Below are 26804 nucleotides of genomic sequence, written 5' to 3'. Positions count from 1 at the left end.
CACCCTGTGGCGACCTTGAGAGAGTCTGTTTGGTCATTCTGTTTTATGGAAGAGAAATGGCACCCTGAGAGGGGAGGGGGCTTTTCTGGGGGTCATAGTAGAGCTGGGCAGGGGGCCCTCGTCTCCCAGGGGAGGGGCTGGGCTCGTGGCTCCCATGGAGGACTTGGGGCAGGAGTGGGTCTGAGCGGCTTGTAGCTGGGCCCCCTGGGTTTGGCGGCCCCAGAGCTTATGGCACTTGGAGGGAATGGGTGCATTTCACAGCTGCGCCCCATAGTGAGGGTCTGGGGCCAAGGCTCGGCCTGTGGTGGGGTTCTTTAATTTTTAAAAACTGTGTTTCCTTCCTTCCTTCCTAGACAGCTTTATTGAGATATTGTTCATGTACCATAAAGTCCTTCCATTTAAAGTGTACGGTTCAGTAGTTTTTGTCAGGGTCGTGAGAACATCATCAGAATCTAATTCTAGGTCATTCTTGTCACCCTACTGCTATGCCAATAGCAGCCACCTCCCACTCCCTCCTCCCAGCCCCCAGCAGCCTCCAGTCTACTCCCTGTCGCTGTGGATTTGCGTATTCTGGACATTCCTGGACATGGAATCATACAATATGTGGTCTTTATGGACGGTCCTCCGTTACTAAGCATAACGCTTTCAAAGCCCCCTGCACGTTGTAGCATGAATAAGTGCTTCATTCCTTTCCGTGGCGGACATTCCAGTGTGTGGATGGGCCCCATTTTGTTTATTCATTCACCAGGTGGTAGACGCTGTGTTGGCACCTTTTAGCTATTGCGAGCACTGCTGCTGTTAATATTCATGACATATTTTTGTGTGGACGTATGTTTTCATTTCTTTTGGGAATGTACCCAGGAGCAGAATTGCTGGGTCATCTGGAAACTCTGTGTGTGACCATAAGATGAAACACTGAACTGTTATCCTCAGCGGCTGCACCATGTTACATCCCCAGCCACAGCGCACAAGGGCTCCAGCTTCCCTACGTCTTCACCATGTTACATCCCCAGCCACAGCGCACAAGGGCTCCAGCTTCCCTACGTCTTCACCAACACTTGTTATCGTCTGTCGTTTTGAATGTAGCCGTCCTAGCGTGTGAAGTGTGAAGTGGTAGCTCACTGAAGGTTTAATTTGCACTTCCCTGGCGGCTAATGATGTTGAGCATCTTTTCATTAGTTTACTTTAGAAAATTCTAGAAAACACAGAGTACACAAGTACACATTCCATTGGCCATCAAAGTGGTGACATCATCACTAAGTCATGTAGTGTCTGGAAGACTCCACTGTATGCCCGGAGGAGAAAGGGCGTGAAGGAGGCAACCCGTGTTGCAGTGTTGTTCTGAAAATAACGTTGATCCCGTGGGCCCCTGATTAGGTCCCAGGGACCCTCAGGACCTATAGGACCACACTTGGGAACCACAGGTCCTACGACGGCAAGCGTGTGTGCACTGTTTTTCTCACATATAGCATATTGTGCACACCTTTCTGTTCTGTGCTTTCCTCCGTGAACAGCCCCCCTTGGGACTCTCCCTGTCGGCACGTGGGGAGCTCCCTTGACCAGCCAGGGCTCCGCTGTGTGCACGTCCCAGCTGTTACTGACCGTCCTGGCGGGCGGATGCTGTGTTATGTCCATTGCCGCAGTGAATGGCTTCCTGCTGCGCCCGGTGTGGAATCGCTGGGTCCGTGTGCCCATGCGTTTCTTTATTTTCTCTTTGTAAGCCATTTATCCAGGTATGACCAGGAGAACCTATTAGAAGCATGCAAATCAGTAATACATTTCACAAAGGAACGCCCCGTGTGCTCGGCACTCAGATCATGAAACATCCCGAGACAACCCAGGTCCCCTCCTCCGTGCCCGTCCCGGGAACCGCTTCCCTGACTGTGGCTAGCTCTCGGACTTCCGTAAATGGGGCCATGCAGTCTGCTCTCACGTGTGGCTTCTCGTGCTCAGCACAGCATTTCTAGGTCCACGTGCTGTGGGCTCCGTGGTTGGTCCTTTTCGTGGCTGAGAGCTGCTCCATGGTATGGTCAGACCCCAGTTTGGTGGCTCCTTCTCCTGCCAAGGGCTGTGGGGTTGTTTCCAGCCTGGACCGTTAGGAAGAGGGTTGCCGTGCACCTGCTGTGCCAATCTTTCGATGATCGTCTGCACACTTTTCTCTGGGGAGGTGCTGGCTGCCATGGGCTCCACTGTAGAGGCCACAGGATGCCTACTTAAAACCCGGTACTTGCCAGCTCACCTCCATTGATGGTGTACCAGATTTTGCTCACACCTGCCATGTATGGGAAGGCCTGTTTCCCCAGTTTATTTGTTCAACAAATATTTATTGAGTGCCTACCGCATAGTTCTAGGTGCCAGGGATACAGCCGTAATCAGAATGGATGAAGTGGGTACCCCTCACGAGGCTTGTGTTCCGTGGGATCGGGGCGGGGGCAGGGGGCACACAGTCATTCATTACGTAAAATCTGCGTTGGATGGTGAAAAGCGCTGGGGAGAAAACTGAGCAGGGGCTGTGAAAACCAAGCAGGAACAGCCAGACGTTCCCACCTTGGCTGGTGGCAGCTGTCTCGCAGGGGCGTTAGTGAGTGAGTGTGCCCCGCTCCCCCCGCCCCCGCCTTGGCCGAGGGCTCCCCAGCGAGTCTGGCCACACCCCCGCCAGCACCACGTGGGCGTGTGGGGTGGTGTTTCTGCCATCTCGCCAAACCCGTGCCAGTCCTTCCTGCCGGGGACACGCCTCGGTCATGGAATGAGTAGTCTCTTGCCTCAGTAGTGCGGGTCGCAGGCGGCTGCAGAACCTCTGTGGCGCACAGTAGGCGTTTCTTGTTGATCCCAAGTCCCCGGGTCAGCCGGGCTTGCTGCCCCAGGCTGGGAGTGGCTGCCGGGAGTGGCTGGTCTGGGACAGCCTCTGCCAGGGCGGCTGCCTCTGCAGCACGAGCTCGTTCCCGTCGCAGAAACAGGGCTCCGAGCGAAAGATGAGACGCGCACAGGAACTCTTGGGCCCGGGCTTAGAACCGGCTCAGCCACTGCTTTCTCCACGTTCTGCTGCCTGCCGGTCAGGAGGCCGGCCCGGGGTCGAGGGCTCCTCTTGATGGGCATTGCCGGGGGTGTGGGAAAGGCAGGGAGGAGGATGGGGTGGTCAAGACAGTGAAGCTACCCCAGGCCCCGGCCGGTGCTCCTGGTGCCTCATCTCAGTCCCCACACGACCTTACCACGAGTCCCTTCCCCTTCCCAGGGGAACATGGGCCCACAGGCCAGCAGCGAGTCAGTGGTGGGCCCGGCTCTGGATCCAGGTCCTTGAGTGCTTCAGGCGTCTCTGGCCTGGTCCAAGGCTCCCCCGGGGTGAGGCTGCTCTGCCCCTCACTATCTGTGAGACTTTAGGCAAATCACTTCACTGCCCTGGGCCTCAGTTTTCTCATCTGTAAAGTGGGCTTACCGAGGGCTCCCTCCTAGAGCGTGTTCTCACTGGGAGAAAGCTGGTGTCGGGCATCAGGCGCTGGGGCCTGCCGCGTAGCAGGGCTCCACTTACACTGGTGTCCTGGTTGCTGAGGTTTCAGCCCTGGGGACTCTGCTGGGAGGGCGGCGGCCTCTGAGCTCCGGCCTGCTTCCCATTCACATGCCGAGCGGCTCTCCTGAGGCTGAGCCAAGCCGCCCCACCCCAGCCTCCTGCACCCTGAGCCTTCCGGAATCCCGGGTGCCTCCGTGAACTGGAAGTCAGAAGTCTGGGCTGTGAGCTTCCCTGGGGGAGGGTCAACGTCATCTGCCTGACAGCACCTCCTCCGCGCCGGGCCAGGGGCTGTGTGGCCTCGGGGTCCCTTGTCCTGCAGCATCTGGAGCTTTCAGGAGGAACTTGCGTCTAGCCAAGGTCAGCTTTGCGTGGACTGGGGCCCTGCTGGGCCCTCCTTGTGTACTCCGGGGTCTCCACACAGGGAAAGCGGGCTTGGGGCCGAGAAGTGCTGGGGACGAGCCAGCTTGGTCCTCAGAGGGTGAATCCGTGGGTGTGAACCCTGCCTCTGCTGCCCTGGCTGTGTGACCTCAGGTGATGGACTCGCGCTCTCTGAGCCTCCGTGTCTGCAAGATGGAAGAGTAATCTCTGTCCCCCCAGGATTACCGACAGGAGTAGGGAGAGGACGTCCGCTGGCTCAGAGCAGCTGCTGTGACTGTGAGCCCCTTCCTTTCCCTGCCCGAGGGCCCTGCACTCTGGGTGGTGGGGCACGGATTTGTTTTTGCTTAAGTGAACAGATGTGGGTCTTTTCTGGTGGCCAGGAGTTGGCCCGCTGTTGAAACGGCAAAGGGGCCAGGTCTCGTGCGGTTGGGTTGAGGGTGCTCGACTGCTCACTGACTGCTCCCACCCCGCCGCTCACTCCAGCTCCCTCCAGATGTGCAGGGGGTGCTGCCCCCCCGCTCTTCCGTCCCTGCCCTGCGCCTTTGTTCCAGCGACTGCCCACGGAGTCAGCAAACCCCCGTCCTGAGGTCTCGCCTTCAGTGGCACAGCCTAGCTGCGGGGCTGACGTCCCAGAAACGGGGAGGGTCTCCTCCTTCACCCTCGCAGGGGCAGCGTTTATCACGTGGCTGTGGGCATCCCCGGACGTGAATCGATCGGTGCGTTAAAGCCTCGTGACACCCATGTGCGGGGGGACGGTCATTATGCCCGTTTCAGAGCTGAGGTGACTGAGGCACAGGGAGGTTACGTGAATGTCCAGGGTCACTGAAGGCAGCGAAGCAGATGTTTGTCGACCACTGACTCTCGGCCTTTGCCCCAGCACCTCCCAGGGTTTGCCCAGCTGCCTGGCACGAGTAGGTATTTTCCTGTTGTCAGCAGATCGAGGCTCCAGGGCTGCCCCGTGTCCCCAGCCCAGGAGGGGCAAAGCAGGGCCCAGGGCGGGGCTGGCAGGCCCCCAGCCCCAGAGTCTGAGATTCTGGGGTTCTCTGGGGTCCATATGATGGAGGGGGGGGGCAGAACGAGCCAGTCTGGCTGGGGGGAGCCTGCCTGCCTGGGCCCAGTGCTCCCAGAAGCTGACGGGGTGGGCGGGGAGAGCAGGAGACAAGCTGTCTTGTCTCCCTTCCAGCCCCCCACTCCCTGCCCCACTCGAGTACTCATTCATGATAGTTCATGGGCCCCGTGCTCTGGACCAGACTGTATCGGGTGCTGGGGATGCAGTGGGAACCAGAGCGGTGGAGACCTCCCCGCCCAGCACACTCCTGCCCGGGGTGGGGGTGTCTGCCGTGACGCGCAGGCCTGGGACGGACGCGAGCAAAGCCAGGTGCCCCCCGTGAGGCAGCTGGTGGAGGGGAGCCGCTGGCCGTGGGGACGAGGACACAGCTGCAGCCGCTCCCCGGCTCCAATTGTCGCCCTGGAGTGGGGGGCCCAGCGTGGCCCATCACTTTAAGTTTTCTGAAAGAAGCCTAGGATCTGGAATTTTATATAAAATCTCCCCGTTTGTAAATGTTGGCAACTAATTCACATATATCAAAGCCTCAGTAAAGCATGAAGTGGGCACCGGTTTGCTGCCACAGTTGAGACTCACAGAGTGCCAGCTGCTTCTCATTATACGTCTGGGTCGCAGAGGCCCAGAGGCGGGCAGGGGGCCGGCAGAGACTCACAGCGAGCTCCGAGGGTGGGGTCCCTGAAGTTCCGACTCCCAGGCCAGTGTGCTCCCCCGCAGACCTCCCTGCCCAGCGGAGTCAAAGCCCGGGAGACAGGTGGCACAGGCTCAAAGCCCCTGGAGAGAGTCACCGAGGGGGCTGCAGGGTGAGGACACAGCAGCAGTGGGAGCTGTCACCCCAGGCCCGGAGGGGAGCTGTGGCCTTAGGTAGAGGTGGCCACGCCTGAGTCGGGGCCAGGCTCCATCAGCAGCAGGCAGGGCGGAAGGTGGATCTGGGGCGGCAGGTTTGGTGGCTGCGGAGGCACCGGGACATGCAGGACCCCACCTCCCAGGCCCAGGTGCGGCAGCATGCTTCCTGAGATGGGCGACCCCAGGTCAGTGGCTGAGGGCGGCTTGTGGTCAGTCCCATCCTGGAAGTGTTGGAGCCACTCGCTGACCCCCAGGGGAGGGGAGGTGCCTCAGGAGTTGGGGCAGAGGTCCGGGCCGGAGGCAGAAAACGATCGGCCAGGCTTTTGTTTTTCCCCCCCCCCCGGTTGGCCTCACTTGGCAGGTGGGCAGCCGGGGGGTGGTGGGTGATCACCTGGGGAAGGTCTCATTATTCCTTGTCCGTCACCGCTTGGCCCCTGAAGCCTGGATGCAGGAACAGAGAGGCCGAGGGTGTTGCCTGACATGGCTCAGCTGGTGGGAAGCAGAGCAGGGTTCTGGCTTCCTAGCTCTGCTTCCACCTACACCCAGTTTAGGGTCCTCAGTGTGGGGGTGTCTCCTGGGCCCCTTGATTGGGGCTCATTGCTTCACTTTGAATATTCACCAGTCACTCTGCAGGCTGCAGGGGGAGTGGGACAAAGGATGGAGATATTTGGGGCGGGGAGGAGAAGAGATCTGGTCAAGGTCTAGTTGGGGCCGTGGCCCAGGTATGTGGGTTAAGAGAAATGGAAAGTTGCTGGGTGGGGTCCCTGGGAATTTAGTCTATAAGAGCCCCAACCTGGCCCCATGGCATCCCACTTGGGAACGCTAGGAGCCTGAGGTCACAGACTTGCTGCCCCCTGATCCCTGGCCAGTACAGCCCTCCCACCCAACCCCCGCCTCATCTGATGCCTGACCCCAGGGTGCCCACTGCCTGTTCCCCAGGCAGGATTTCCATGTTGCCACTGCCCGGCCCAATACTGCCACCTGGGGCTTCGCAGGAAGCCACGCTGTTGACCTGCTTCCTGTTTGCCTCTAAGAGGAGAAAAAAAACATGTCCAGTTTTTTATGTGATATTTTCAGTTTTTGTATTTTTTTAAGCAATCACTTTTATTAAGGTGGGAAATAAGGTTATGTTTACATTTCTCTTATTGTAAATACTGGCCCGGGAAAACCAAACTTGCCTTAAAGTTAAACATCTCTTATTAAACTGTGTGCATGTACGATGGACTGGTAATTAAACTATCTGGAAAGAACAGTAAAATAGAATTAAGTCGTTTACAAGATTCATCTATAAAACAAAGCGCTATCCCAAGAAGCGAAATGCCATCAAACTCTGGTTTGAGCCATAGCATAGTCTGGGGTAGCTGCGGTTTCTTCAACGAATAATGAAAGAGAGAAAATTCGCAGTTCTTTCTGAGGAGGAACAGAATGCGTCCCAAGTGTCTTGGCGAAGTTCTGGAAGTCCACACGTTTGATTTGTGTGAAGTGTGAGTTACATTGGAAGGCTGTGCTGGGTGGGGCTGGGGGTCCGTGGAGGCCTCCGGGAGCACAGCAGGGGGTGGACACGGCTGGCGGCGGAGGCGAGCCTGGCGGAGGGAGGGACAGCTCTCCTTTTAGGTGAAGGCCAGCCTGATGGGCATCCAGCCTCGGTCACACGCTCTGTGCTAGAAGGATGCTTGCAGTGGTGTGATTCTAGACTGATCTCCCGGTGACTCGTTCATTCTTAGGACGTGAGCTGTCCACTCCCGTGTCCAAGTGTTTGGATCTCTTTGTTCTGTCCTTGTGCTGGGAAAGTTATCTTCTCAGAAAATGAGGCTGGTCCCATTCAGTTTTTCAGCATTTGCCTGCAGGTTCCATGTGGCCGGTGACTCTTTCTGGGGCAGCATCCTCTAACCCAGATGCCAGGGCCGCATAGTCCTCTTGAACAGAGCTGAGCTTGTCACAAGTCTTTGCACTGCACCCGATCAGGGCAGCCTGTTTTTGTACAAGCGGCTTTTCTCATTGATTGTGAAAGTACCAATAGACATAGCCCATTAAAATGCCCATGACAGACGCACATCCCCCGCTCCCTGGGAGGCCATGGAGGGAGGGTAGGGCCTGTGCATGGGCCATCCAACCCTCACCCCCCCACCTCCCAGAGCTTCCTGGGGACCAGCCTGAAGCCAAGCACCGTGGGGCCTCAGGGCCCCTCCACATGAGCAAAGCCCGCCGTCGAGTCCCCTCGTAACTGTGGCTTCACCAGCCGCAGTGCACCAGCATCCCGGAGTCCCACCTGGGACCCCAGCCGCCACCTGGCAGCTGGGACAGACCCTCTAAGGGCAAGGGGCTCAGGGAAGAAGTCTCAGCCCCATAACGGTCCAGTGCTTGCTCTTCTTTCTCTCTGGTTTGAGATACAGTGTGTGCGCGGGCATGTGCGCATGTGCGCGTGATGGAAACATTTCAGCCTTGACACAGTGTGTTGCAACGGAGAAATAAAGACATCTCCTGTAGTACTACACACTGATTCTACACCTGCCACAGTTACCAGTTCCCTTGTGCCATATTTGTGTTCTCCACTTGCCCCCAAAGTGTAACGTATAGCCCGTTTAGTAAAGTAATATTTTATCAGGGGTGGGGAGATCTTTTTTGGTTCATATTTGGTTGTTTTATCTCTTGAATTTCCTTCTTTCTGAAAGTATTTATTAAAGTATACTGTAGATACTCTTGAATATCTTTTAATCTAGATTAATATAACAGTCCTCCCTTAAAATTTTTTTTTATATCTGATTATGTAGTTTTATAAAGTATTATGTATGTAAAGCACACGCATCTTCATAAAATAGCTCAGTGGGTTCCAGGCAGCTCCACTCAAGTCAAGATATAAAACATCTCAAGCACTCCAGAATTTTCCTGGTGTGCCTTCTCAGCCAATTCTACTCTCCCTCCCCCCACTGTCCCCCACCCCTCACGGAAACCACGAGGCTGACTTTTATCACCATCAGTGACTCCTGCCTATTCTTGAATTCATTTTGTGTAGTGGGAACCATATGGTATGATTTTGCTTGTGTTTAACTTCTTTAGCTCAAGATCCTGTGTTTGAGACTCATCCAGTCTCTTGCATGTAACAGTAATTCACTTAAAGAAGTTGCTCTTTATTTTTCCATCGTAGGAATAAATCATAGTTTATTGATCTGTCCTAGTGTGGATGGAGGTTTGGGCTGTTTTCAGTGTGGGGCTGTGATGAATACAGTGGCTGTGGACATTCTGTGTGAATTTCTGTCGGGTATTTACCCAGAAGTGGAATTGCTGTATCGGAGGGTTTGGCAGCTTTAGCTGACATTGCCAAACAGTTTTCCGAAGCATCACCAATTTCCGTCCCCCCCAGCCACGAGTGAAAGTCTTTGCCGACACTGGATGTGGTCTGTCTTTTTCATTGTCGCCAACCTGATGGCTGTGTAGTGGGATCTCACTGTGGTTTTAATTTGCATTCCCTCATAACTTATTACGTTGAACACACTCTCGTGTTACTGTTGGAATCCTGTTGTTCTTTGCCCATTTCTAAATTAGGTTTCTTTGTCTTGCCGATTTCTAGGAGCTCTTGATAGATTCTGGTGATGCGTCTTTTGTTGGATCACAAGTTCCTTATCTTGCTCTCTGACGTTTCTTTCCGCTCTCGTGAGGACATTTTCTGATGAGCACCTTGCACGTGCTGTCTTCTGAGGAACACAGATTCCTAGGTTTAAGGAAATACAATTTACTGATCTTTACTTTTCTGTTATTGTGTTTTGTGTCCTTTTCAAGAAACCTTTGTCTACCCCAGAGTCATGAAGATATTTTCCTGTGTTACAGTCTACATATTTTAACTTGTTTCACCTTTCACATTAGATCGCATTGAGATTTGTTTCTCTGGACGGTGTGAGTAGGAGTCAGAACCCATTCTTTTTTCAGGTGGATGTTCAGTTGCCCCCTTGCTGGGTGGGGTAAAGACCGTCTTCCCCCACTGCACTGTTACCTTAGGAACCAGGTGCAGACGAGTAGGTCTCTTCTGGCCGCTCTGCTCTGTTCTGTTGTCAAGCCGCCTTTGCACACCGCCTCGATTTGTTGGAGTCCTCCAGTCATTCCTGATACCTGGTCGTGTGGCTGCCCCCGGCTGGGGCGTGTGATCTGGGCTGCTGCCTGCTCACCTGTAAAACCGTGGTGGGCATAGGACCCTCTTCCTAGAGCTGGAGGGAAGGTGCCGTGGCTGCAGGTTGGGGCCCGCCAGGCGGCTCGGCCAGGCCAGAGATCCAGCTAAGCAGCCAGGGTGGCCCAGGGCCTCCCAGGCCGGGCTGGGGTGGTGAGCAGGTGGGCGGGGTGCTGACTTGGGCGGGGGGAGGGAGCTAGGCTGGGGGAGGCACTGCAAAGGGCGGGGGGGGGCGGTGCTGGGGGCTGTCCTGCCCCGGGTGATGGATGAAGGCATCTCTGAGGGGCTAGGTTGGGTGGGCCCAGCAGGTGGGCTCAGCCCAGCAGCTCCTGTTGGTTCTCGGCCGTCGTGTCCGGGATCCTGGGGCAGGAAGGCAGCGCTCAGGATCCTTCTTGTTTGTCCATCTTCTAGTCATTGTAAAAGGACTCCCGGCACCACCAGCGTCTGCGGGGGACAACCCTGCCCCCCCCCTCAAGAATACAGAACATCAGAGCTGCAGCACTCCCTGGGCTGTTTGCTCAGGCCCCGCAAACATCCTGTCCAAACAGGGTGCTGGTGGAGGTGGCCGCTCATCACCCCGCAGGTGTAGCATTTTTTGCAGCATTTCCGAAGCCACCATTCTTTCGGGCTCTGATGTCCGGGAGAGGGGACTGTCTAGAGGGGTCATGACCTCCAGGTCGGATTGTTCTGGGCACCCACTGCCTGTGATCAAAGGAGGTTAGATTCCCTGGAATCTCAGGATCTTTTTATAACAGCATGTTTCTTGAATAGGTAGTACCTGCCCACGATAAGGAAAACACATAAAAGATACAAAAGAGGTAAACAGTGGATGTCAGCTTGCTCCCTCCCTCCCCAGGGCCCGGTCCCTCCCTGAGACACCCGCTGCTACCCGTTTCTGGGACCTCCTTCCAGAAATCCTTCACATATGTCCACATGTTACTTTAAAAAAGATCAACAGTGACTTGTTATACATACTGTTCAGCATTGAGCCTGTCTTCTTCATTCTTTGTGATATATTTGGAAACTGTTCCACAGAAGTGAGTGAAGATCTAACGCGTTCTTTTTAACACTTGCATGAGATTGGGCGGATATAACACCCATCATTTAATCACTGCCCTGTCGATGGGGGTTGGTTGTTTCTGGATCTTTGCTGTCACAAATTCGGACGCAGCCAGGATCCGTGACTTGCATGTCTGTGCCCGCGGCACGTCTGTCAGCCGTTAGATTTCTAGAAGGGGAAGTGCTGGGTCACTTTTTTGTTTTTACACTGCAATGCATTATGTTCTCTTTATTGTGGTAAAATACACATAACATAGATTTGGCCATTTTAACTTTTTTTTTTTTTTTTTTTAAGCAAGGCAATGCTTTTTTTTTTTTTTAATTTATTTTTTATTTATTTATTGTTGGCTGTGTTGGGTCTTCGTTTCTGTGCGAGGGCTTTCTCCAGTTGCGGCAAGCGGGGGCCACTCTTCATCGCGGTGCGCGGGCCTCTCACTATCGTGGCCTCTCTTGTTGCGGAGCACAGGCTCCAGACGCGCAGGCTCAGTAGTTGTGGCTCACGGGCCCAGTTGCCCTGCGGCATGTGGGATCTTCCCAGACCAGGGCTCGAACCCGTGTCCCCTGCATTGGCAGGCGGATTCTCAACCACTGTGCCACCAGGGAAGCCCCTTAACTATTTTTAAGTGTACTAATCCGTGGCGTTAAGAACATTCACACTGTTGTGCAGCCATCACCACCATCATCTCCAGAACTTTCTCATCTTCCCAAACTGAAGCTCTGTCCCCTTTAAACGCTAACTCCCCATCCCCCTCTCCCTGTCCCTGGTAACCTCTATTTTGCTTTCTGTCTCTGTGAATTGGCCTATTCTAGGGCCCTTATATAAGTAGAATCATATAAGAGTTGTCCTTTTGTGTCTGGCTTGTATCACTTTTTGGGTCACATTTTTAAAAGACTCTTTGCCTCTTTAGTCTTAGAATTTTCTAATCATACTACGTTTTCCAGTAATATTTTTGTCATGGAGTATTTGTGAGTAGAAGAGCGTAAGGGACTGTCTCAACAGTTAAAGAAGGGCACCCACCAAGGCACCAGCCGTGGGGACAGAAGCCATGGCTGCCGTGACCTCCTCCCTGGTTACCACTGTCCTGGCTTCTGTGAGCACGAGTTCCTTCCTTTTCTTTACAGTTTTACCACCTCAACAGGTGCTTTGCTTTCCTCTGGGTTTGAACTTCACATGAAAGGCAGTGCGCAGTGTCCTTTTGTGACTGCTTCTCCCCTGAGGCCGTGTCCCCGTGGTTCACCGTGTGGTCACCGGGCGCCCACTTGCACGGCGTGGTCATGCCCTAGTATCCACCTTCTCCTGTCCTTGGGCGCTTGGGTTGTTTCCAGTTTGGAGCTACTGTTTGTGGGTCCCCAGGTGGAGACCACGGGCGCCCGTTTCTCCTGGGCGTGGGCCTGGGGGTGAAATCACCACGTCATTGCGTTTGCGTGTCTCCGCTTTCCTGGATGATGGTAGATCATTTTCCAAAGTGGATTTATCCTCCCTCCACTCCTAGGGGTGTCAGAGGCGGGACTCCTGCCAGAGTCAAGGTCGTGCTCTCTGGCTGGCAGGGCCTGGTGTCCTGACTCTGAGGGGCAGCCCGTGGGGACGCATCTGGGAGCCAGGCTGATCCCGGCCCGGGTCACCCACGAGGCTGGTGAGAGCCTGCCAGCCAGCGTGCAGCTGTCACAGTGGGAGGTGGCCTTCACCTCTCTGGCCACAGTGCTCGTGCCTAACCGGCAGGCAAGGAAGGCCATGCTCCCTCTGGCCGAGCGCAGGCAAAGTGGACAGAAATGGGGGAGTCCATGAAAACCCAGAGCAGAGCAGGGAGGGATCGCTGGACGCCCCTCCTGCCTCTTCTCCTGGAGGGATTACTGTCCTGTCCATCCTTCTATCAGCCTGTTCCTCTGTAATTAATTAATTAACTGAAGAGTAGTCACCAAACACCTTCTGTGTGCCGGGGGCGGGGAGGTACTGCCTACTGAGCTCCTGTTCTTTGCCAGACACTGGCTTCTCCCCTCCCCGCTTTGTGAAATGCGGGCGGGAGGGGTGGTTTGCCCATTTCACCGGCAAGGACACCGAGGCTTGAGGATGAGTGACTTGGCTACGCCCCGCAGGCAGGGAGGGGTGCCCTGGCTGAACGCCTGTGCTCGCGGTGATGGGTCAGACACGCCCAGGCTCACCTCTGAGGCTCAGTAGAAACTGCTATGTGGAGGTGATGTGTGTGAGTGTAAAGGTCTTCTCCCTCCTTTTCCTAAGTCTGTGCCATTGGGCTGTGTATTTATACATCTGGGAGATCAACGTAATTGTCCGATTTCACGTTGTCAGTGTGAGCTTTGCATGGGATGGTATACACCACGGGCCTGGGGTGCTCCACCCAGCCCCAGGTTTTATCAAGTACCAGGTCTGTGCCGGACACTGGGGACCCTGAAATGACTGCGACCCGTTCTTGGCCCCCGAGACCCTCTCCCTCTGGTGTCTGAGGCTGGCATGTCCCTGGCAGTGACGTTGTGTATGTACCAAGTGCTGCTGTGAATGAGGCTGGAGGAGGGGCTGTTTGTTCTGCCCGGGACGGAGGTGGATGCTGGTGGGACCACAGAGGATGGAGAGGCAGGGAGTGGTGTGCAGATTGGCTTGTTAAGGCTGGGTAGTTGGGCAGGGTAGAGGAAGGGCATTCCCAGCTTGGCGCGGCATGTGCAAAGATACGGTGGCACAGAGAAGCCTGCTAGCTGGTGAAATAAGAGCTGAGACGTGAGTCTGGGCTGTGCTGTGAGGGCCCCGATCGTCGCTCCAGGCAGGGGTGCTTTATCCTGCAGGGCAGTGGCCTTCCAGTGGGGTCCGTGGACCACAGGGCTCCCCGAGATGACTCTGAGCTGGCGAAGGCCAGGGCGTTATGAGCAAAACTAAGTAGGGTGCTGCAATGAGGGTTGGGGTGCAGGTTAGTTTAGATTCAAAAGTCAGGGAGATCCTGCCTGAGGAGATGAGAGCCCCAAACAAGGACAGCCCTGTAGAGAGTGGGGGTGGGGCAGGGCTCAGGGAAAGGGCAGAGGATTCCAGGCAGAAAGTACAGTGCGTGCAAAGGCCCTGGGGCAGGAAGAGCCTGAGGGGTTCAAGTGGAGAGAGTGAGTGAGAAAGGAGACGCGGTGGGGAGGTCGCAGGGCCATACCAGGTAGGTCTTGGTAAAGAAAGGGGGAACTCGGGGGGGCTGTAGGCCGTGGAGAGACACAGTCTGATTCATACTTGTGAATGGTCATTCTGACGCCATCCGGAAGATGGACCAGAGGAGGACACAGGGGAGCAGGGTACCTCTCGGGCCCACGAGATGGTGGCAGAGTGAGGGGCGAGGTGGTGACGGGGGTGACTTTGGAGGTGGCCCTGCGGGTGACGGATGGGAGGAGGGAGATGAGGAGGAAGGAGAACGGGCCCAGGAGGGTCCTGAGGTTGGCACAGGGAAGACCAGGGGAGAGATGGTCCGGGGAAAATCGGCTGCTGAACAGATTCTGGCCGTGGGATTGCCGGGGATGCCCGGTGGTGGTCGCTTAGCCAGCTGTGTGTTTGCAGGAGATGGACATGAAGGAGGGCACCCAGGTGCGGTCAGCCAGGCTGGGGCGTGGACGGGGAGGAGAAGAGGCCCTGGGGCTCAAACTCTGAGGGGTTAGAGAGAGACAGAGGCTGGGGCCTCGGAGTGGGTGGTCAGGGAGGGGGCCTGGGGGTGGGCCTCTGGACGAGCAGCAGGGGTACACACCTTGTGGGCTTCACCCGGGCCCCTCTCCCACGCCTTGGACGGTACCGGGCAGCGCCGCGCTTGGCCCCTGTGCTGATTCCCCCTCCCGCTCCAAGTGGGTGGCCCTCCCCAGCATAAGGGGTCACGCCCCTGAGTTCCTTTGTCTGGAAAGAGGGGAAGCCAGGATGGGAAAGGCCAGGAGAGAATGGAGGGCAGGCCGCCAAGTGCAGGCTGAAACCTGCATCTGCTCGGGAGGGGCAGGAAGGGAGCCCCATTCAGTTCACAGGGAAGTAGAGCCTCCTCAGGCTGGTGCTTAGATTCGCAGAGAGGGCTTCCAGGATCGGCTGCATCAAGCTGCCCATGCACAGACAGGAAGCTGAGGCCGGAGAGGAGAAATTAAGGCTTGGGACTTCTAACTCCCCGCCTGATCTAGAGTGAGCCTAGCAACGGTACTCACCATAATACCTGTGGGGATGAAAGTGCCTGGACTCACGCCTGGCTCGTGGCGAGCACCAGTGCATTCCAGCCGTTACTGTTCCCCTGATAGGGCACCCATCTCGCGTCATCTGGCTGAGACCCAGGGGTCTGTTGGAATCTCCTAATCTCTGTAAGACAATCTTGGAGAAGGCTTAGGGAGAAAAAGTCCAGTCCGGTAAAAGAAAGGACGTTCTGAGCTGAGCTATGCAGAAAGGGACAAGCTGCCTGGGTGGAGCGAGATCCCCACCACCAGAGGTATTCAAACAAGGTGAGACCCCCACGTGCACGGAGTGTGATGAGAGAGGATTAAGCGTGGCATGGTGGCGTCACTCTCAGGGGCCACAGAGACTCAAGTCACAACTCTGACATTGTAGGGGAAGAAACAGACAAATGAAAAAGTAAGCTCATAAATAAACACGAGGGTTTCACGTAGTGATAAATGCAGTGTGGAGACTGGAAAGTGAGTGATGTGATCAGACTGGAGCTGTCTTTTGCCATACAGGTATTTTAGACTTTTCTGCAGTCGATTGTATTAAGGTTTTCCTTTTTGCTTGTGGATTTTATTTCTTTTTTTCCCCCAGCTTTATTGAGATGTAATTGACCTATAGTATTGTGTAAGTTTAAGGTGTACAATGTGATGCTTTGATATACACATGTGTAGTGAAATGATTATTACAATAAAGTTAGTTCACACACCTGTCACCCCACACAGTTACCATTTTCTCTTGTTCTTGTTTGTGGTGACAACATTTAAGACCTACTCTCATTGCAACTCTCAAGTTGTTAGCTATAAGCACTGTGCGGTGCATTAGATCCCGGAACTTACTCGTGTTGTAACTGGAAGTGTGTGCCCTTTGACTCACATCTGTCCATTCCTCCAACCTGCTCTCCCCCAGTTCTTGGCAAACATTCTACTCTGTTTCTATGAGTTTGGCTTTTTTAGATTTCACATATAAGTGATATTACAGAATTTGTCTTTCTCTGTCTGAGTTATTTCACTTAGCATAATGACCTCAAGGTCCATGCATGTTGTTGCAAAGGGCAAGATTTCCTTCCTTTTTATGGCTGAATAATATTCCATTGTGTGTGTGTGTGTACACCACATTTTCCTTATCCATTCGTCCATTGATGGACACTTAGGTTGTTTCCATGTCTTGGCTATTGGTTATTGTGAATAATTTGATGAACATGGGGATGCAGATATCTTTTTAAGTTAGTATTTTCATTTTCTTCAGATAAATACCCAGAAATAGGATTGCTGGATCGTATGATAGTTCTAGTTTTAATTTTTTTGAGGAGCCTCCATAATGTTTTCTATAGTGGCTGCACCAATTTACATTCCCATCAACAGTGCACGAGGGTTCCCTTTTTTCTACATCTTCACCAACGCTTGCTATCTCTCGTCTTTTTGATAGTAGCCATTCTAACAGGTGTGAGGTGATATCTCTTTGTGGTTTTGATTTACATTTTTCTGGTGATTAGTGATGTTGAGCACCTTTTCACATACCTATTGGCCATTTATGTCTTTGGAAAAATGTCTCTTTTGGTCCTTTGCCCATTTTTTAATATATATATATATATATATATATATATATATATATATATATATATATATTTTTTTTTTTTTTTTTTTTTTTTGCTATTGAGTTTTATGAGTTCCTTATATATTTTGTATGTTAACCCCCTTATCAGATACATGGTTTGAAAATATTTTCTCCCATTCCGTAAATTGTCGTTTAATTTTATTGTTTCTTTTGCCATACAGAAGCTTTTAAGTTTGATGTAGTCCCACCTGTTGATTTTTGCTTTCATTGCTTGTGTTTTTGGTGTCATTACCAAAAATTTGTTGTGAAGACCAATGTTAAGGATCTTTCCCCCCTATGATTTCTTCTAGGAGTTGTGTGCTTTCAGTAATTCATTTTGAGTTGATATTTGTATGTGGTGTGAGACAAGAGTACAACATCATTCTTTGGTGGATTTTATTTCTGAAGAAGTCTCTCTTTATCATAAAATTATATTCCTTGGTTTTCTTCTAATATTGACTTTATAGATTTGGAATTTATTTTTGTGTGTGATGTGTGGTAGAGCCCAACATCAGATAGTCAATCCTTTCCCCACTGAGTGTGAATGCCACTTTTATTATATACTAAATTCCCATATGCACATCATCCTGTTTCTGAATTTTATTCTGTTCTGTTGATCTCCTTGTCTTTTTAATTATTAAAACTTTAAAATATGCTCTCTTCTTTTCTTTTTGGAAATTTTCTCAGGTATTTTTAGACATTTCCTAGTTGGGATGAATTTTAGAATCAACTTGACAAATTTCATGACAAATTATTTTGGGACTCTGGGATTCCACTTAAGTTGTAGGTTAAATAAAGGAAAATTGACATCTTTACGGTATTGAATCTTCCCATCTAGACACATGGTATATATTTCTAACAAAGTAAACTGTTATATATCTATGAGACAATTTTTTTTCTTCATGTAGATTTAGTGTGTTTACATAGACTGATTTCCAGGTTTATTTCTTTTTTCAGTGGGATTTTTTTGTCTTACCTTTTCTATTTAATTGTTGCTGGTGTATAGGACAGCCACTAATTTGTGTATGGTGATTTTGGTTTTGGCCACCATATGATAATAATAAATTAGTATTCATTTAAGTACGGTGTTAATATTGATTCCTTTGGATTTTCTAGAAAGATGAACTCGTAATATCTGCAAATAATGACTGTCGTCTCTTCTAATACTCCTGCTGCTGCTTTTTTTCTTGCTTTATTGCATCTGCTAGCATCTCTAGGACACTGTTAAACTGTAGTGTCAGTAGGTACTTTTGTCATATTTCTGACTTCAGTGTGGTGTGTGTCTAATGTTTCTCCACTGGGGTGTGATGTTGCTACTTGTTTCTGGTAGACACTGGTTATCAAGAATTTTTTTTTTCCTCCTGGTGCCTCAGAACAGCCCTCAGGTTGATACTGAAGCTTATTTCCCTGGTTTTCAGAAGGAAAATTGAAACTCAGAAGAGTTCAGCGACTTGAAACGCCCACTAAGCCAGTGAAGAGGATGATTCTTAGTGAGCTCTTTCTGTTCCTAGAATCTTGCAGGCTGCTGACATTTCTTGGTGCATTTCTTCCTCAGCCCTGCCAGGTTATGTGAACTGCTCAAGGACATTTAGAGATCCTTGTAGGCTTCAGCAGCTGTGCAGCTGTAGGTCCTCATAACAGAGCAGGACACTGAGTCTCTAGGGAGGAAAAATGGCTATACATGGTAGTACTAAGATGTGGACCCGGGTTCAGAGTTATTCTGTGACACCCTGGTGCTCCTCAGCATGTATGTAGGTGTCTGAGATGGGCTTCATCTTTGAATGTCGGAGGCAAATGGCTGCATTAATTGCATTCCTTATTTCCTGGTTCCTTATCATCTTAGCAAGACTCTCTTTTTTTTAATTGATACATTTATTCCCTTTTATCCCCTTTCCCCATTGCCATTTCTCCCTCCACCTACCCTAGGCAACCGTTCTCTTCAATCTGTGTGGGTTTCTTTCTTTTTTTTTTTTTTTTAATGTGTTCATGCAAATGTGTGTTGTAATTTTGCATGCAATCTTTTCAATTCATGTAATGGATCTCACTTGGTTTTTTCCTGTTTCCCCTCAGCGCTCTGTCCTTTGCTGCTCTGTGTTGCTGTGTGTACATGTGTCCAGCTTCATGATGTTGTGTGTACGTCTCGTCTGCCATTTCCGACGTCTGTGGAGTCCTCCGTGGAGGACGTCCCCGTGTTCTATTCATACTCCTCCAGTGATGGACATCCAGGCTCCCGCCAACCCACTTCCATAAATCACACTGAAGTGAGCATCCTGGTACTGGTTACTCATGGGTCCAGGTAACAACTTCCCTGCAGTACACACCCGGGAGCAGGACCACTGGATCCTGGGCGATGCCCGTGTTTAATTGTGTAAGAGGTGCTGGGTCTGCCTCCAGACTGGCTGCTCCAGTCACCACTCCCACAGCCCAGCGCACGAGGGTTCGCACCTGTGCCTGGCATCTGTCACTCTTTCTCATTTTTCCAGTTTCAGAGGTATTTTACTTTGGGGTTGGTTTTTCTCATGTTAATCTTCAGGAGGTTACTGTATTTCTCAGTAGCAATTCTTTGTCAGTTTTAGAACATTCCAAAAACATCTCTTAACCTGTCAGCAGTCTATTATATTTCTCCACAGAGTTCTTTGTTATACAGAGAATTTTAATTTTGAGGTAGGAAAATTCATCCATTTTTTAGCCTATGGTCTGTGCCTTTGAGTTTTAAGACATTCTCCCAACCCCCGACTCCTGCCCTCCCCGGTCACAGGTATTTTCCCCAGGAGCTTTCCTCGATGCTGTCGCTATTTCTTAGGTCTTGTCCTGTCTTGGTGTCTTCTCTGGTCCCTTGGAAGCAGAGCCTGAGTTGGGGGTTCTGGTGCACGTGGTTCATTTGGAGAAGCTGCCCAGGGAGGGGGGCAGGGAAGGAGCTGGTAATGCTCCTGGTCGCACGGGGAGCACTGGAGCGGGAGTGGCCGCACAGGGCTGTCCCCTTTGAGACGGGCTTGGCCCTTGAGGCCCCACTACTCAGTGATTGGCCGTCCTCCTCCCAGCCCTCTCCCCCTGGGTGGACTTGCCCTCCCAGGCAGCTCTGCGGAGAAGGCTGTGCTTGTGAGCTGCTGGGGGGCAACGGGCGCAGGCAGCGGGTCAGTGAGTTCCCGGTCCAGTAGTGCGTGGGGATCTGGCCCAGCGCTAGCAGCGTCTACTACCCTCGCTGGGCCTAGACACCTGGGAGCCGTGCACCTCCTCCAGCTGGTGACTCTGCCCGTGTTACCACCCGCAGTGTCCACGAAGGACCTGATCGAGACGTGCTGTGCGGCCGGGCAGCAGTGGGCCATTGACAACGACGAGTGCCTGGACATCCCCGAGAGCGGCGCTGAGAGCGATGTGTGCAGGTAGGGTGGGCGCCGGCTCCATGCCCCTGCGTCCTCCTCCCCACCCCGGGCCCCGCACTGCCAGGTGAGCACCACTCCACCTGCGTCCAGGTGCCCGCAGGTGGCTGGATGGGGCTGCCTGGCCGGCTGGCCGGGCTCTCTCCGGGTGTGGGGAGCCCGAGACGGGCCCCAGGTGCACGGTGAACTAACCGTGCAGACTTGTCGCCGGCCTGGTGAGCACGGTCAGAAGAGCACACGTTGGGACTGCTGTCACCTGGGGACAGCCAGGTGCTTCTCTTACCAGGTGCTGCGTTGCTGCTGGGCGGTGCTCAGCCCACTCGAATTTCCCACCTCAGCCTTGAGCCGGGGCCGTCAGCCCTCTTTCTTTCCCCACTTTGCAACGCTGGGGTCTCAGGAAGGCTGGCCTCTCCCCGTGCTCTGCTGTCTGTGCTGGCGGCTTCTTCTGACAACAGTGTTCTCCGCAAAGGAAGCAGTCATACCCACACCCTCCCTGTGCCAGGCCCGGGCGACATCCTGCTCAGCCGTTCACCCCTTCTTTATTCCAGGGATGCCATCTTGTCCAGCCTACTCCTCTTTCCAGATAAGGAAGATAAGGTTCAGAGAGGTGATGTGATTCACCCAAAGCCACACAGCTCGTTGGGAGCTTGGCCAGGATTAGACTCCACGTTTCCTCTTGTCCAGCCCACAATGCCTCCGTTAGAAACATTTAAATTCTAGCCTTGTCCCTTTCCTTTCCCTTTGGTCATCCCACCAGTTTGGGCTGCCTAGGAGTTAGAGCATGCCGCATTCAGGAGGCTTGAACTAGTGCGTGCTTGTATCCCTCTTGTGATGGGACACTCACTACTTTATAGCCAGCCGGTTCCATCACCGGCTGGCCCTTGCTGGGACACGCCCTTCCTCAAGTGAAGCTGAACCCCTTCCTCAAGTGGGACTGAAGCCCACCTTTTCAGCCCCGTTTTGTGTGCTGGCCCATCAGCTGTCTCTGCCCGGGGCAGCCCTACAGTTATTGGAGGCATGACCAGGGACCCTGGCGGTCCCAGGACGACCGCCCAGCCCTTCCTGAGATTGGGTCTCCCTTTCCTTCTCAGCCCTGTCGGGGGGCTTGGAGTACTGACCCCCTCCCTCATCGGTCAGGGACACAGAGCCCAGTGGGACCCAGGCCTGAGTCGTCTTAGTTAAGCTGAGAACAAACCCCATGTCACTTGGTGAAGATGTGCTGGCCTTGCCGATGCCCTGGTGCCAGCAGGGGCCCCACCCGCGGTGGACCTTGGCGGGGGCTTCGCTTCCCTGAGCTGCAGCCTCCTGTGTGAAACGGGGCCTGCGTTCCCTCCTGGCGGGGTCCCTGGGAGGACGGGGCGCTTGGTGGGGCTGAGGCGCACCTCTGTTGCAGGACGGCCCAGAAGCACTGCTGTGTGTCCTACTTGAAGGAGAAGAGCTGCATGGCCGGCGTCATGGGGGCCAAGGAGGGCGAGGCATGCGGGGACGAGGACAACGACACCTGCGGCGTCTCCCTGTACAAGGCAAGCCTGCCCTGGGGCGGTTGTGGCCTGAGCCTGAAGGTCCTTGAGGGCCGAGGGGGTGGGCCGCCCTGTGGGGCTCCTCTGAGGGGAGGGTGCTCACGCCTGGGGGTGGGGGAGCTCTGCATCTGCATAGAAAACATCACCAGTTACCATGTGGACCAATTGATTCGGGAAATATTGTTTGAACACCAGTCTGTGCTGGCTCTGTTTTAGGCATTAAGAATGCAGAAATGAATAACACAAAAACCCCTTCCCTCACGGGGCTTTCTTTTTCTTTGGTCTTTTTGTAACTGGCATTTCAGCTGAGTGTAAGTAATGTCCCCAAGGTTCATCCATGTTGTTGCATGTGGCAGAACTTCCTTCCTTTGTAAGGCTGAGTAATATTCTGTGTATGGAGAGACCACATTTTGTTTATCCATCATCTGTCGATGGGCACGTGGGTTGATTCTTCCTCTTGGCTACTGTGAATATTGCTGCTGCGAACGTGGGTGTAAGAAAGCGCCTCTCTAGAGGACAGACAGTACGTCCACTTACATCACATTGGCTAGAACTTAGTCTGATGGCTGCCTGGCTGCAAGGAAGGCTGGGAAATGTAGTCCTTATTCTGGAGAGGTCGTGTGCCCACTGCAAATCTGGAAGGAGGGAAAATGGACTTTGGGGGCTAACAGCTGGCTGTCTGTGCTGCAGAGGATGAGGGCAAACTTGGAACAGTTTCGGGAAGTATCACAGAAGGATATTGTGTTTGGGGGAGAGAAAGGGACGGAGTTGAAGAAACCACAAGCCTGGATGACGGTCGAGGGACCTCTGGAGGAGGGCACCATTTGGCAGAGGATTTTGACATCGAATTTTGTCTCATTGGGGTCAATTTTTCCTAAAAACAACTGATATTAGCGAAAGGACCTTGGTGACCGGCGAGTTTAGAATTTCATTTGTGTTTATATGTTTGACCCTGGACCAGTCCTTTTTCCTCCATCTATAAAATCCTCCATCTATAAAATGGGGATAATAGTTCATGTCTTTTGGGGTGGTTGTGAGGATCAGAGGTAATACAGACTGTTTACCAAGTATGTGGTTGGTCTTCACTAAGTGGATATGTTCATCATTGGGAGATGCAGTCTGGAGTATCAGTGACCTACTGCTGTGTAACAAACCACCCCAAACCTAGTGGCTGATGACCAGCTCAGGTCATGGGTCAAGGTAGTTGTGCTGTCCTGGGCCATGCCCAGCTGACCTTGGCTGCCACCAGCTAATGGTTCTGCTGGCACTAGATCTAGGATGGCTGTAGCTGGGATGACACTTTCCTGTTCCATGTGGTCTCAACCTCCAGCAGGCTAGCCTGGGCTTGTTTAGGTAGTGGCTGAGCAGGGTTCCAACATGGGGGATAGATGTGTGCAAGGCCTTTTGAGGCCTGGGCTCAGAAGAGGCACACTGTCACTTCTGTCTCCTCCTGTTGGCCAAAACAAGTCATGAGGCACAATCAAGAGGTTGGGAAATGCACCCTCTCTTTCGACAGGAGGAACTGTACTATCAGACTGCAAAGACAGAGAACACGGTGAAGAGTGAACAACTGGGGCTGTTACTGTAATCAGTCTACCACAGTAGTTTAAACGAATCAAAGACTTTATTTTTGGAGGCATGCAGTCTGGGACAGGGGTGAATCTATGTAATATCTTCAGGCACCCAGGCTTCTATACTTCTGCTCGATCATCTTTAGCTTGTAGTTTCCATCTTTAAGGTCACCTCATGACCCAAAATCGCTGCTAGAGCTCCAGCCATCACATCTATTCCAAAAAGGAGGAAGGGGGAGAGCAAAAAAGATGTACTTTCAAGTTGAGTCAGCCCCAGCTAAAAGCTCTCCTGAAAGCTTCACGCAGTGTCCCTTATCTCTAACTTTAAGGGAAGTGCTGCCTTTTAGGTAGCCTGAATAGATTTGCAGTCTGCTGGTAAATATGGGAGCAGTTAGTGGGTGTGGCTGTGGGTTAACTTGTAGTTCTTTTCATAAGAGGCCATTTATGAATTATTGCAAAAAACTTGCACTAGCTGAGCCAGACATGGGAAATGGGGACAGATGACACCTTTGCCCCTGGAGAGCACATCCCGGGCACAATGTGAAGACGAGGGTGAATTCGCTCCTGTTTATCAGCCCCTCCCTAGAGCCTGGGGGTCCAGAGTGAGTCCCACAGGCTCACAGGCCGTGCGGAAGGCCCTGAGCGGCCGGGCTGGGCAGTGACGGCACGTCTCTCTCCAGCAATGCTGTGACTGCTGCGGCCTGGGGCTCCGCGTGCGGGCCGAGGGCCAGTCGTGTGAGTCCAACCCCAACCTCGGCTACCCCTGCAACCACGTCATGCTCTCCTGCTGTGAGGGCGAAGACCCCCTCATCGTGCCCGAGGTCCGCCGGCCTCCGGAGCCTGAGGCTGTACCACGGAGAGGTGGGTGCTGCTCCCCAGGCCAGGCATGTGGGCCAGCTGGGCGATGGGGGAGAGCTGCTGGGGCTTCTAGGGCAAGGCTGGGTGTTCTCTGGACTTCTGTGGGGACCTTGGTCACCTTCGTCTGTGGTTCAAGGCACAAGTTCAGCTCTGGACAGAGTTCTTCTGTGGCCTCCGATGATGGACTCCTGTTACTTTCGAGATGGTGATCTCATTCAGTTTTCTACTTATCATCCGCTCTGCCCAACTAGTACCACCCATCTCCCTCCACTCTCCACCCACCAACCCTCCTGTTTCTTTGTTCACCTACACATCCATACTTCTTCCTCCCCATCCACCCATCCCACTCCCATCCTCTGGTCCATCTTTCCACCACTCCTTCCCCCATCCTGTCATCCATCTATTCACACATCCGTCCACCCCTCCATCCACCCCCCACACCCACCCCTCCATCCACCCACCCACCCCTCCATCCCGTCCATCCATCCACCTGCCCACACACGCCCCTCTATCCACCCCTCCGTCCACCCACCCCTCTATCCACCTCTCTGTCCACCCTCCATCCATCCATCCATCCACCCACCCCTCCATCCATCCATCCATCCATCCATCCATCCATCTCTTCTTCCTTCCATCTACCCACCCATCCACTTACCCATCCATCCATCCATCCACCCACCCCTCCATTCATCCATCATCCATCCTTCATCCATCCATCCATCCACCCATCCACCCACCCCATCCGTCCTTCATCGTGCTGTCTCAGCAGAGCACACAGAAGGTTCTGGTGAGGACCTGATCTGATTTCCTGAGGGCCTGTGGTCCCAACCACTTGCTGGGACCAGCCTGGGTCTCATCATGAGCATGGACCCCTGCCCCAGTTTCAGAGGCGGAGTTGACGAGCCGGGAGGCCCTGTCACTGGGCACGGAGACTGAGCTGCCCAACAGCCTGCCCGGTGACGACCAGGATGAGTGCCTGCTCCTCCCGGGGGAGCTGTGCCAACACCTGTGCATCAACACCGTGGGCTCCTACCACTGTGCCTGCTTTCCTGGCTTCTCGCTGCAGGACGATGGCCGTACCTGCCGCCCAGGTGAGGGCCCGGACGGTCGGGGCAGGAGCTGGGGCGGGGCTGATCTTGCCCGCAGAGCGTGGTGTTCCTCAGGTGGGGACCGTGGGGGACTTCGCCTCCCGCCACCCCACACTGTGGAACCTGCCGGCGCCGAGGGTCCCCAGCGATGGGTTTGTGAGGCCAGGCAGACGGGCTCCCTCCTGGGGCCCCATCTGCAGGGCTGCGCCAGCGGCCGACCCTGGATTCAAGTGCAGGGCCAGGACCTGGGCCATGGAGGCTCCCGCCTACCCAGCCACGTCCCAGTACCGGGCCCGCGGTGGTCAGGCTCCGGCACCTGGTCTGGGAGGACTCTCTCCCTGCCAGCTTCCAGGGGTGGATTCACTGGAGTCCACAGACTGGTCTTCCCCCACCCTCCCTGCCCCGATTAGCTGTGAGACGGATCTGGCCTGAGGTGCGTCCCTCCCTGAGCCTCAGTTTCCTCTCCCGTGGGGAGGATGGGGGTGGGTAAAATGAGCGGCCCCCTGACCTCGAGAGCCCGCATGGCGCCTGTTAGGGCCTGAGGCCGCCTGAAGACACGAGACGCCCCTCCTGTCTGCTCTGTGACAGACGGTGACCGCCCCAAGCCGGAGGCCGCCGAGGAGTCCGCGCTGAGGCCCGAATCCTCCCAGGTGGCCCCCAACACCATCGCGCTGCCCGTGCCGCAGCCCAACACCTGCAAAGGTAAGCTGGCCGTGGGCAGGCGGGGAGCCCTCGGGGCTGGGCGTGTGCGGGGTGGCCCCCCCAGGGCATGCTGCTGCTCGGGGTCAGGGGTCGGTTGGCCTCGCCGTCGGAGGTTGGGTGAGGAGCTGCGAGAGGTGAGAATGGGGGGCGCAGCCTGGGCCAGGCGTGTGTGACCCCAGGATGGCCCATGAGCCGCTTTCAGTCTCGCTTTCTGTAAAACTGAGAGAGTACAATCCTTGCCCGCCCAGGCATCACGGAGCCTGCGTTCAGACACGTGCGGGACGTTCTCTGCGCCCTTCCTCTCCTCCCCTCCGTCTTCCTTCTGCCTCCTCCTCACCCGCCTCCCTGTTACTTGAGGGAGGGGTGTGTTGGGGGAGGTCGCAGACCCCAGCCGGTGTGTGAGCGGGTGGAAGGGGTGACCTTGTGAAAGGGGCAGGAGCGGGGTTCCCTGGCTCCCAACCCCTCTGCCTGTAGGCCGGAGCCGCGTGGTCTCTGACTTCCGTGCGGTTTCCTCGCAGACAACGGGCCCTGCAAGCAGGTGTGCAGCGTGGTCGGGGACACCGCCATGTGCTCCTGCTTCCCCGGCTATGCCATCATGGCGGACGGCGTGTCCTGTGAAGGTGAGTGTCCCCCCCACCGTGGGCCCCGCACACCTGAGTGGGCCCGGAGCGGGGGAGGTGTTCCAGGGCCAAACCTCGCTGTGCTGGTGAGCGGGGAGCCAGTGTGGCTGCCATGACGACCAGCTGCAAATTGAGCAGCTGAAACAGCCGCGTCCGCCCACATCACGTGCCAGGTGTGTGTGTAGCCCAGGTGGGCACACGGGCTGGCCGCGGCCCCGCCGCTCCCTGGAGCAGGGCTCCGCAAACTTCAGTGTGCAACAGGGTCACCTGGGGGCCTGGGACCACAGGATCCTG

General features: G+C 54.1%; 1 protein-coding gene across 4 annotated transcripts in view; it reads left to right on the top strand.

Moving 5' to 3' along the window:
- FBLN2 (fibulin 2) overlaps window positions 1–26804 on the top strand; it is a 75881-nt gene that overhangs the window by 32795 nt on the left and 16282 nt on the right. For all 4 annotated transcript variants that reach the window (XM_036869089.1, XM_036869088.1, XM_036869087.1 and 1 more), the window contains 6 exons: window positions 20043–20154; window positions 21545–21674; window positions 23923–24103; window positions 24982–25191; window positions 25777–25890; window positions 26409–26510. In XM_036869089.1, coding sequence (XP_036724984.1) covers window positions 20043–20154; window positions 21545–21674; window positions 23923–24103; window positions 24982–25191; window positions 25777–25890; window positions 26409–26510 — 849 coding nt within the window. The remainder of the gene's footprint in view (window positions 1–20042; window positions 20155–21544; window positions 21675–23922; window positions 24104–24981; window positions 25192–25776; window positions 25891–26408; window positions 26511–26804) is intronic.

The sequence above is a fragment of the Balaenoptera musculus genome, chromosome 11, assembly GCF_009873245.2.
Source record: "Balaenoptera musculus isolate JJ_BM4_2016_0621 chromosome 11, mBalMus1.pri.v3, whole genome shotgun sequence".
In the NCBI taxonomy this organism is placed as follows: domain Eukaryota; kingdom Metazoa; phylum Chordata; class Mammalia; order Artiodactyla; family Balaenopteridae; genus Balaenoptera; species Balaenoptera musculus.
This window is presented reverse-complemented; position numbering and strand designations above follow the sequence as displayed.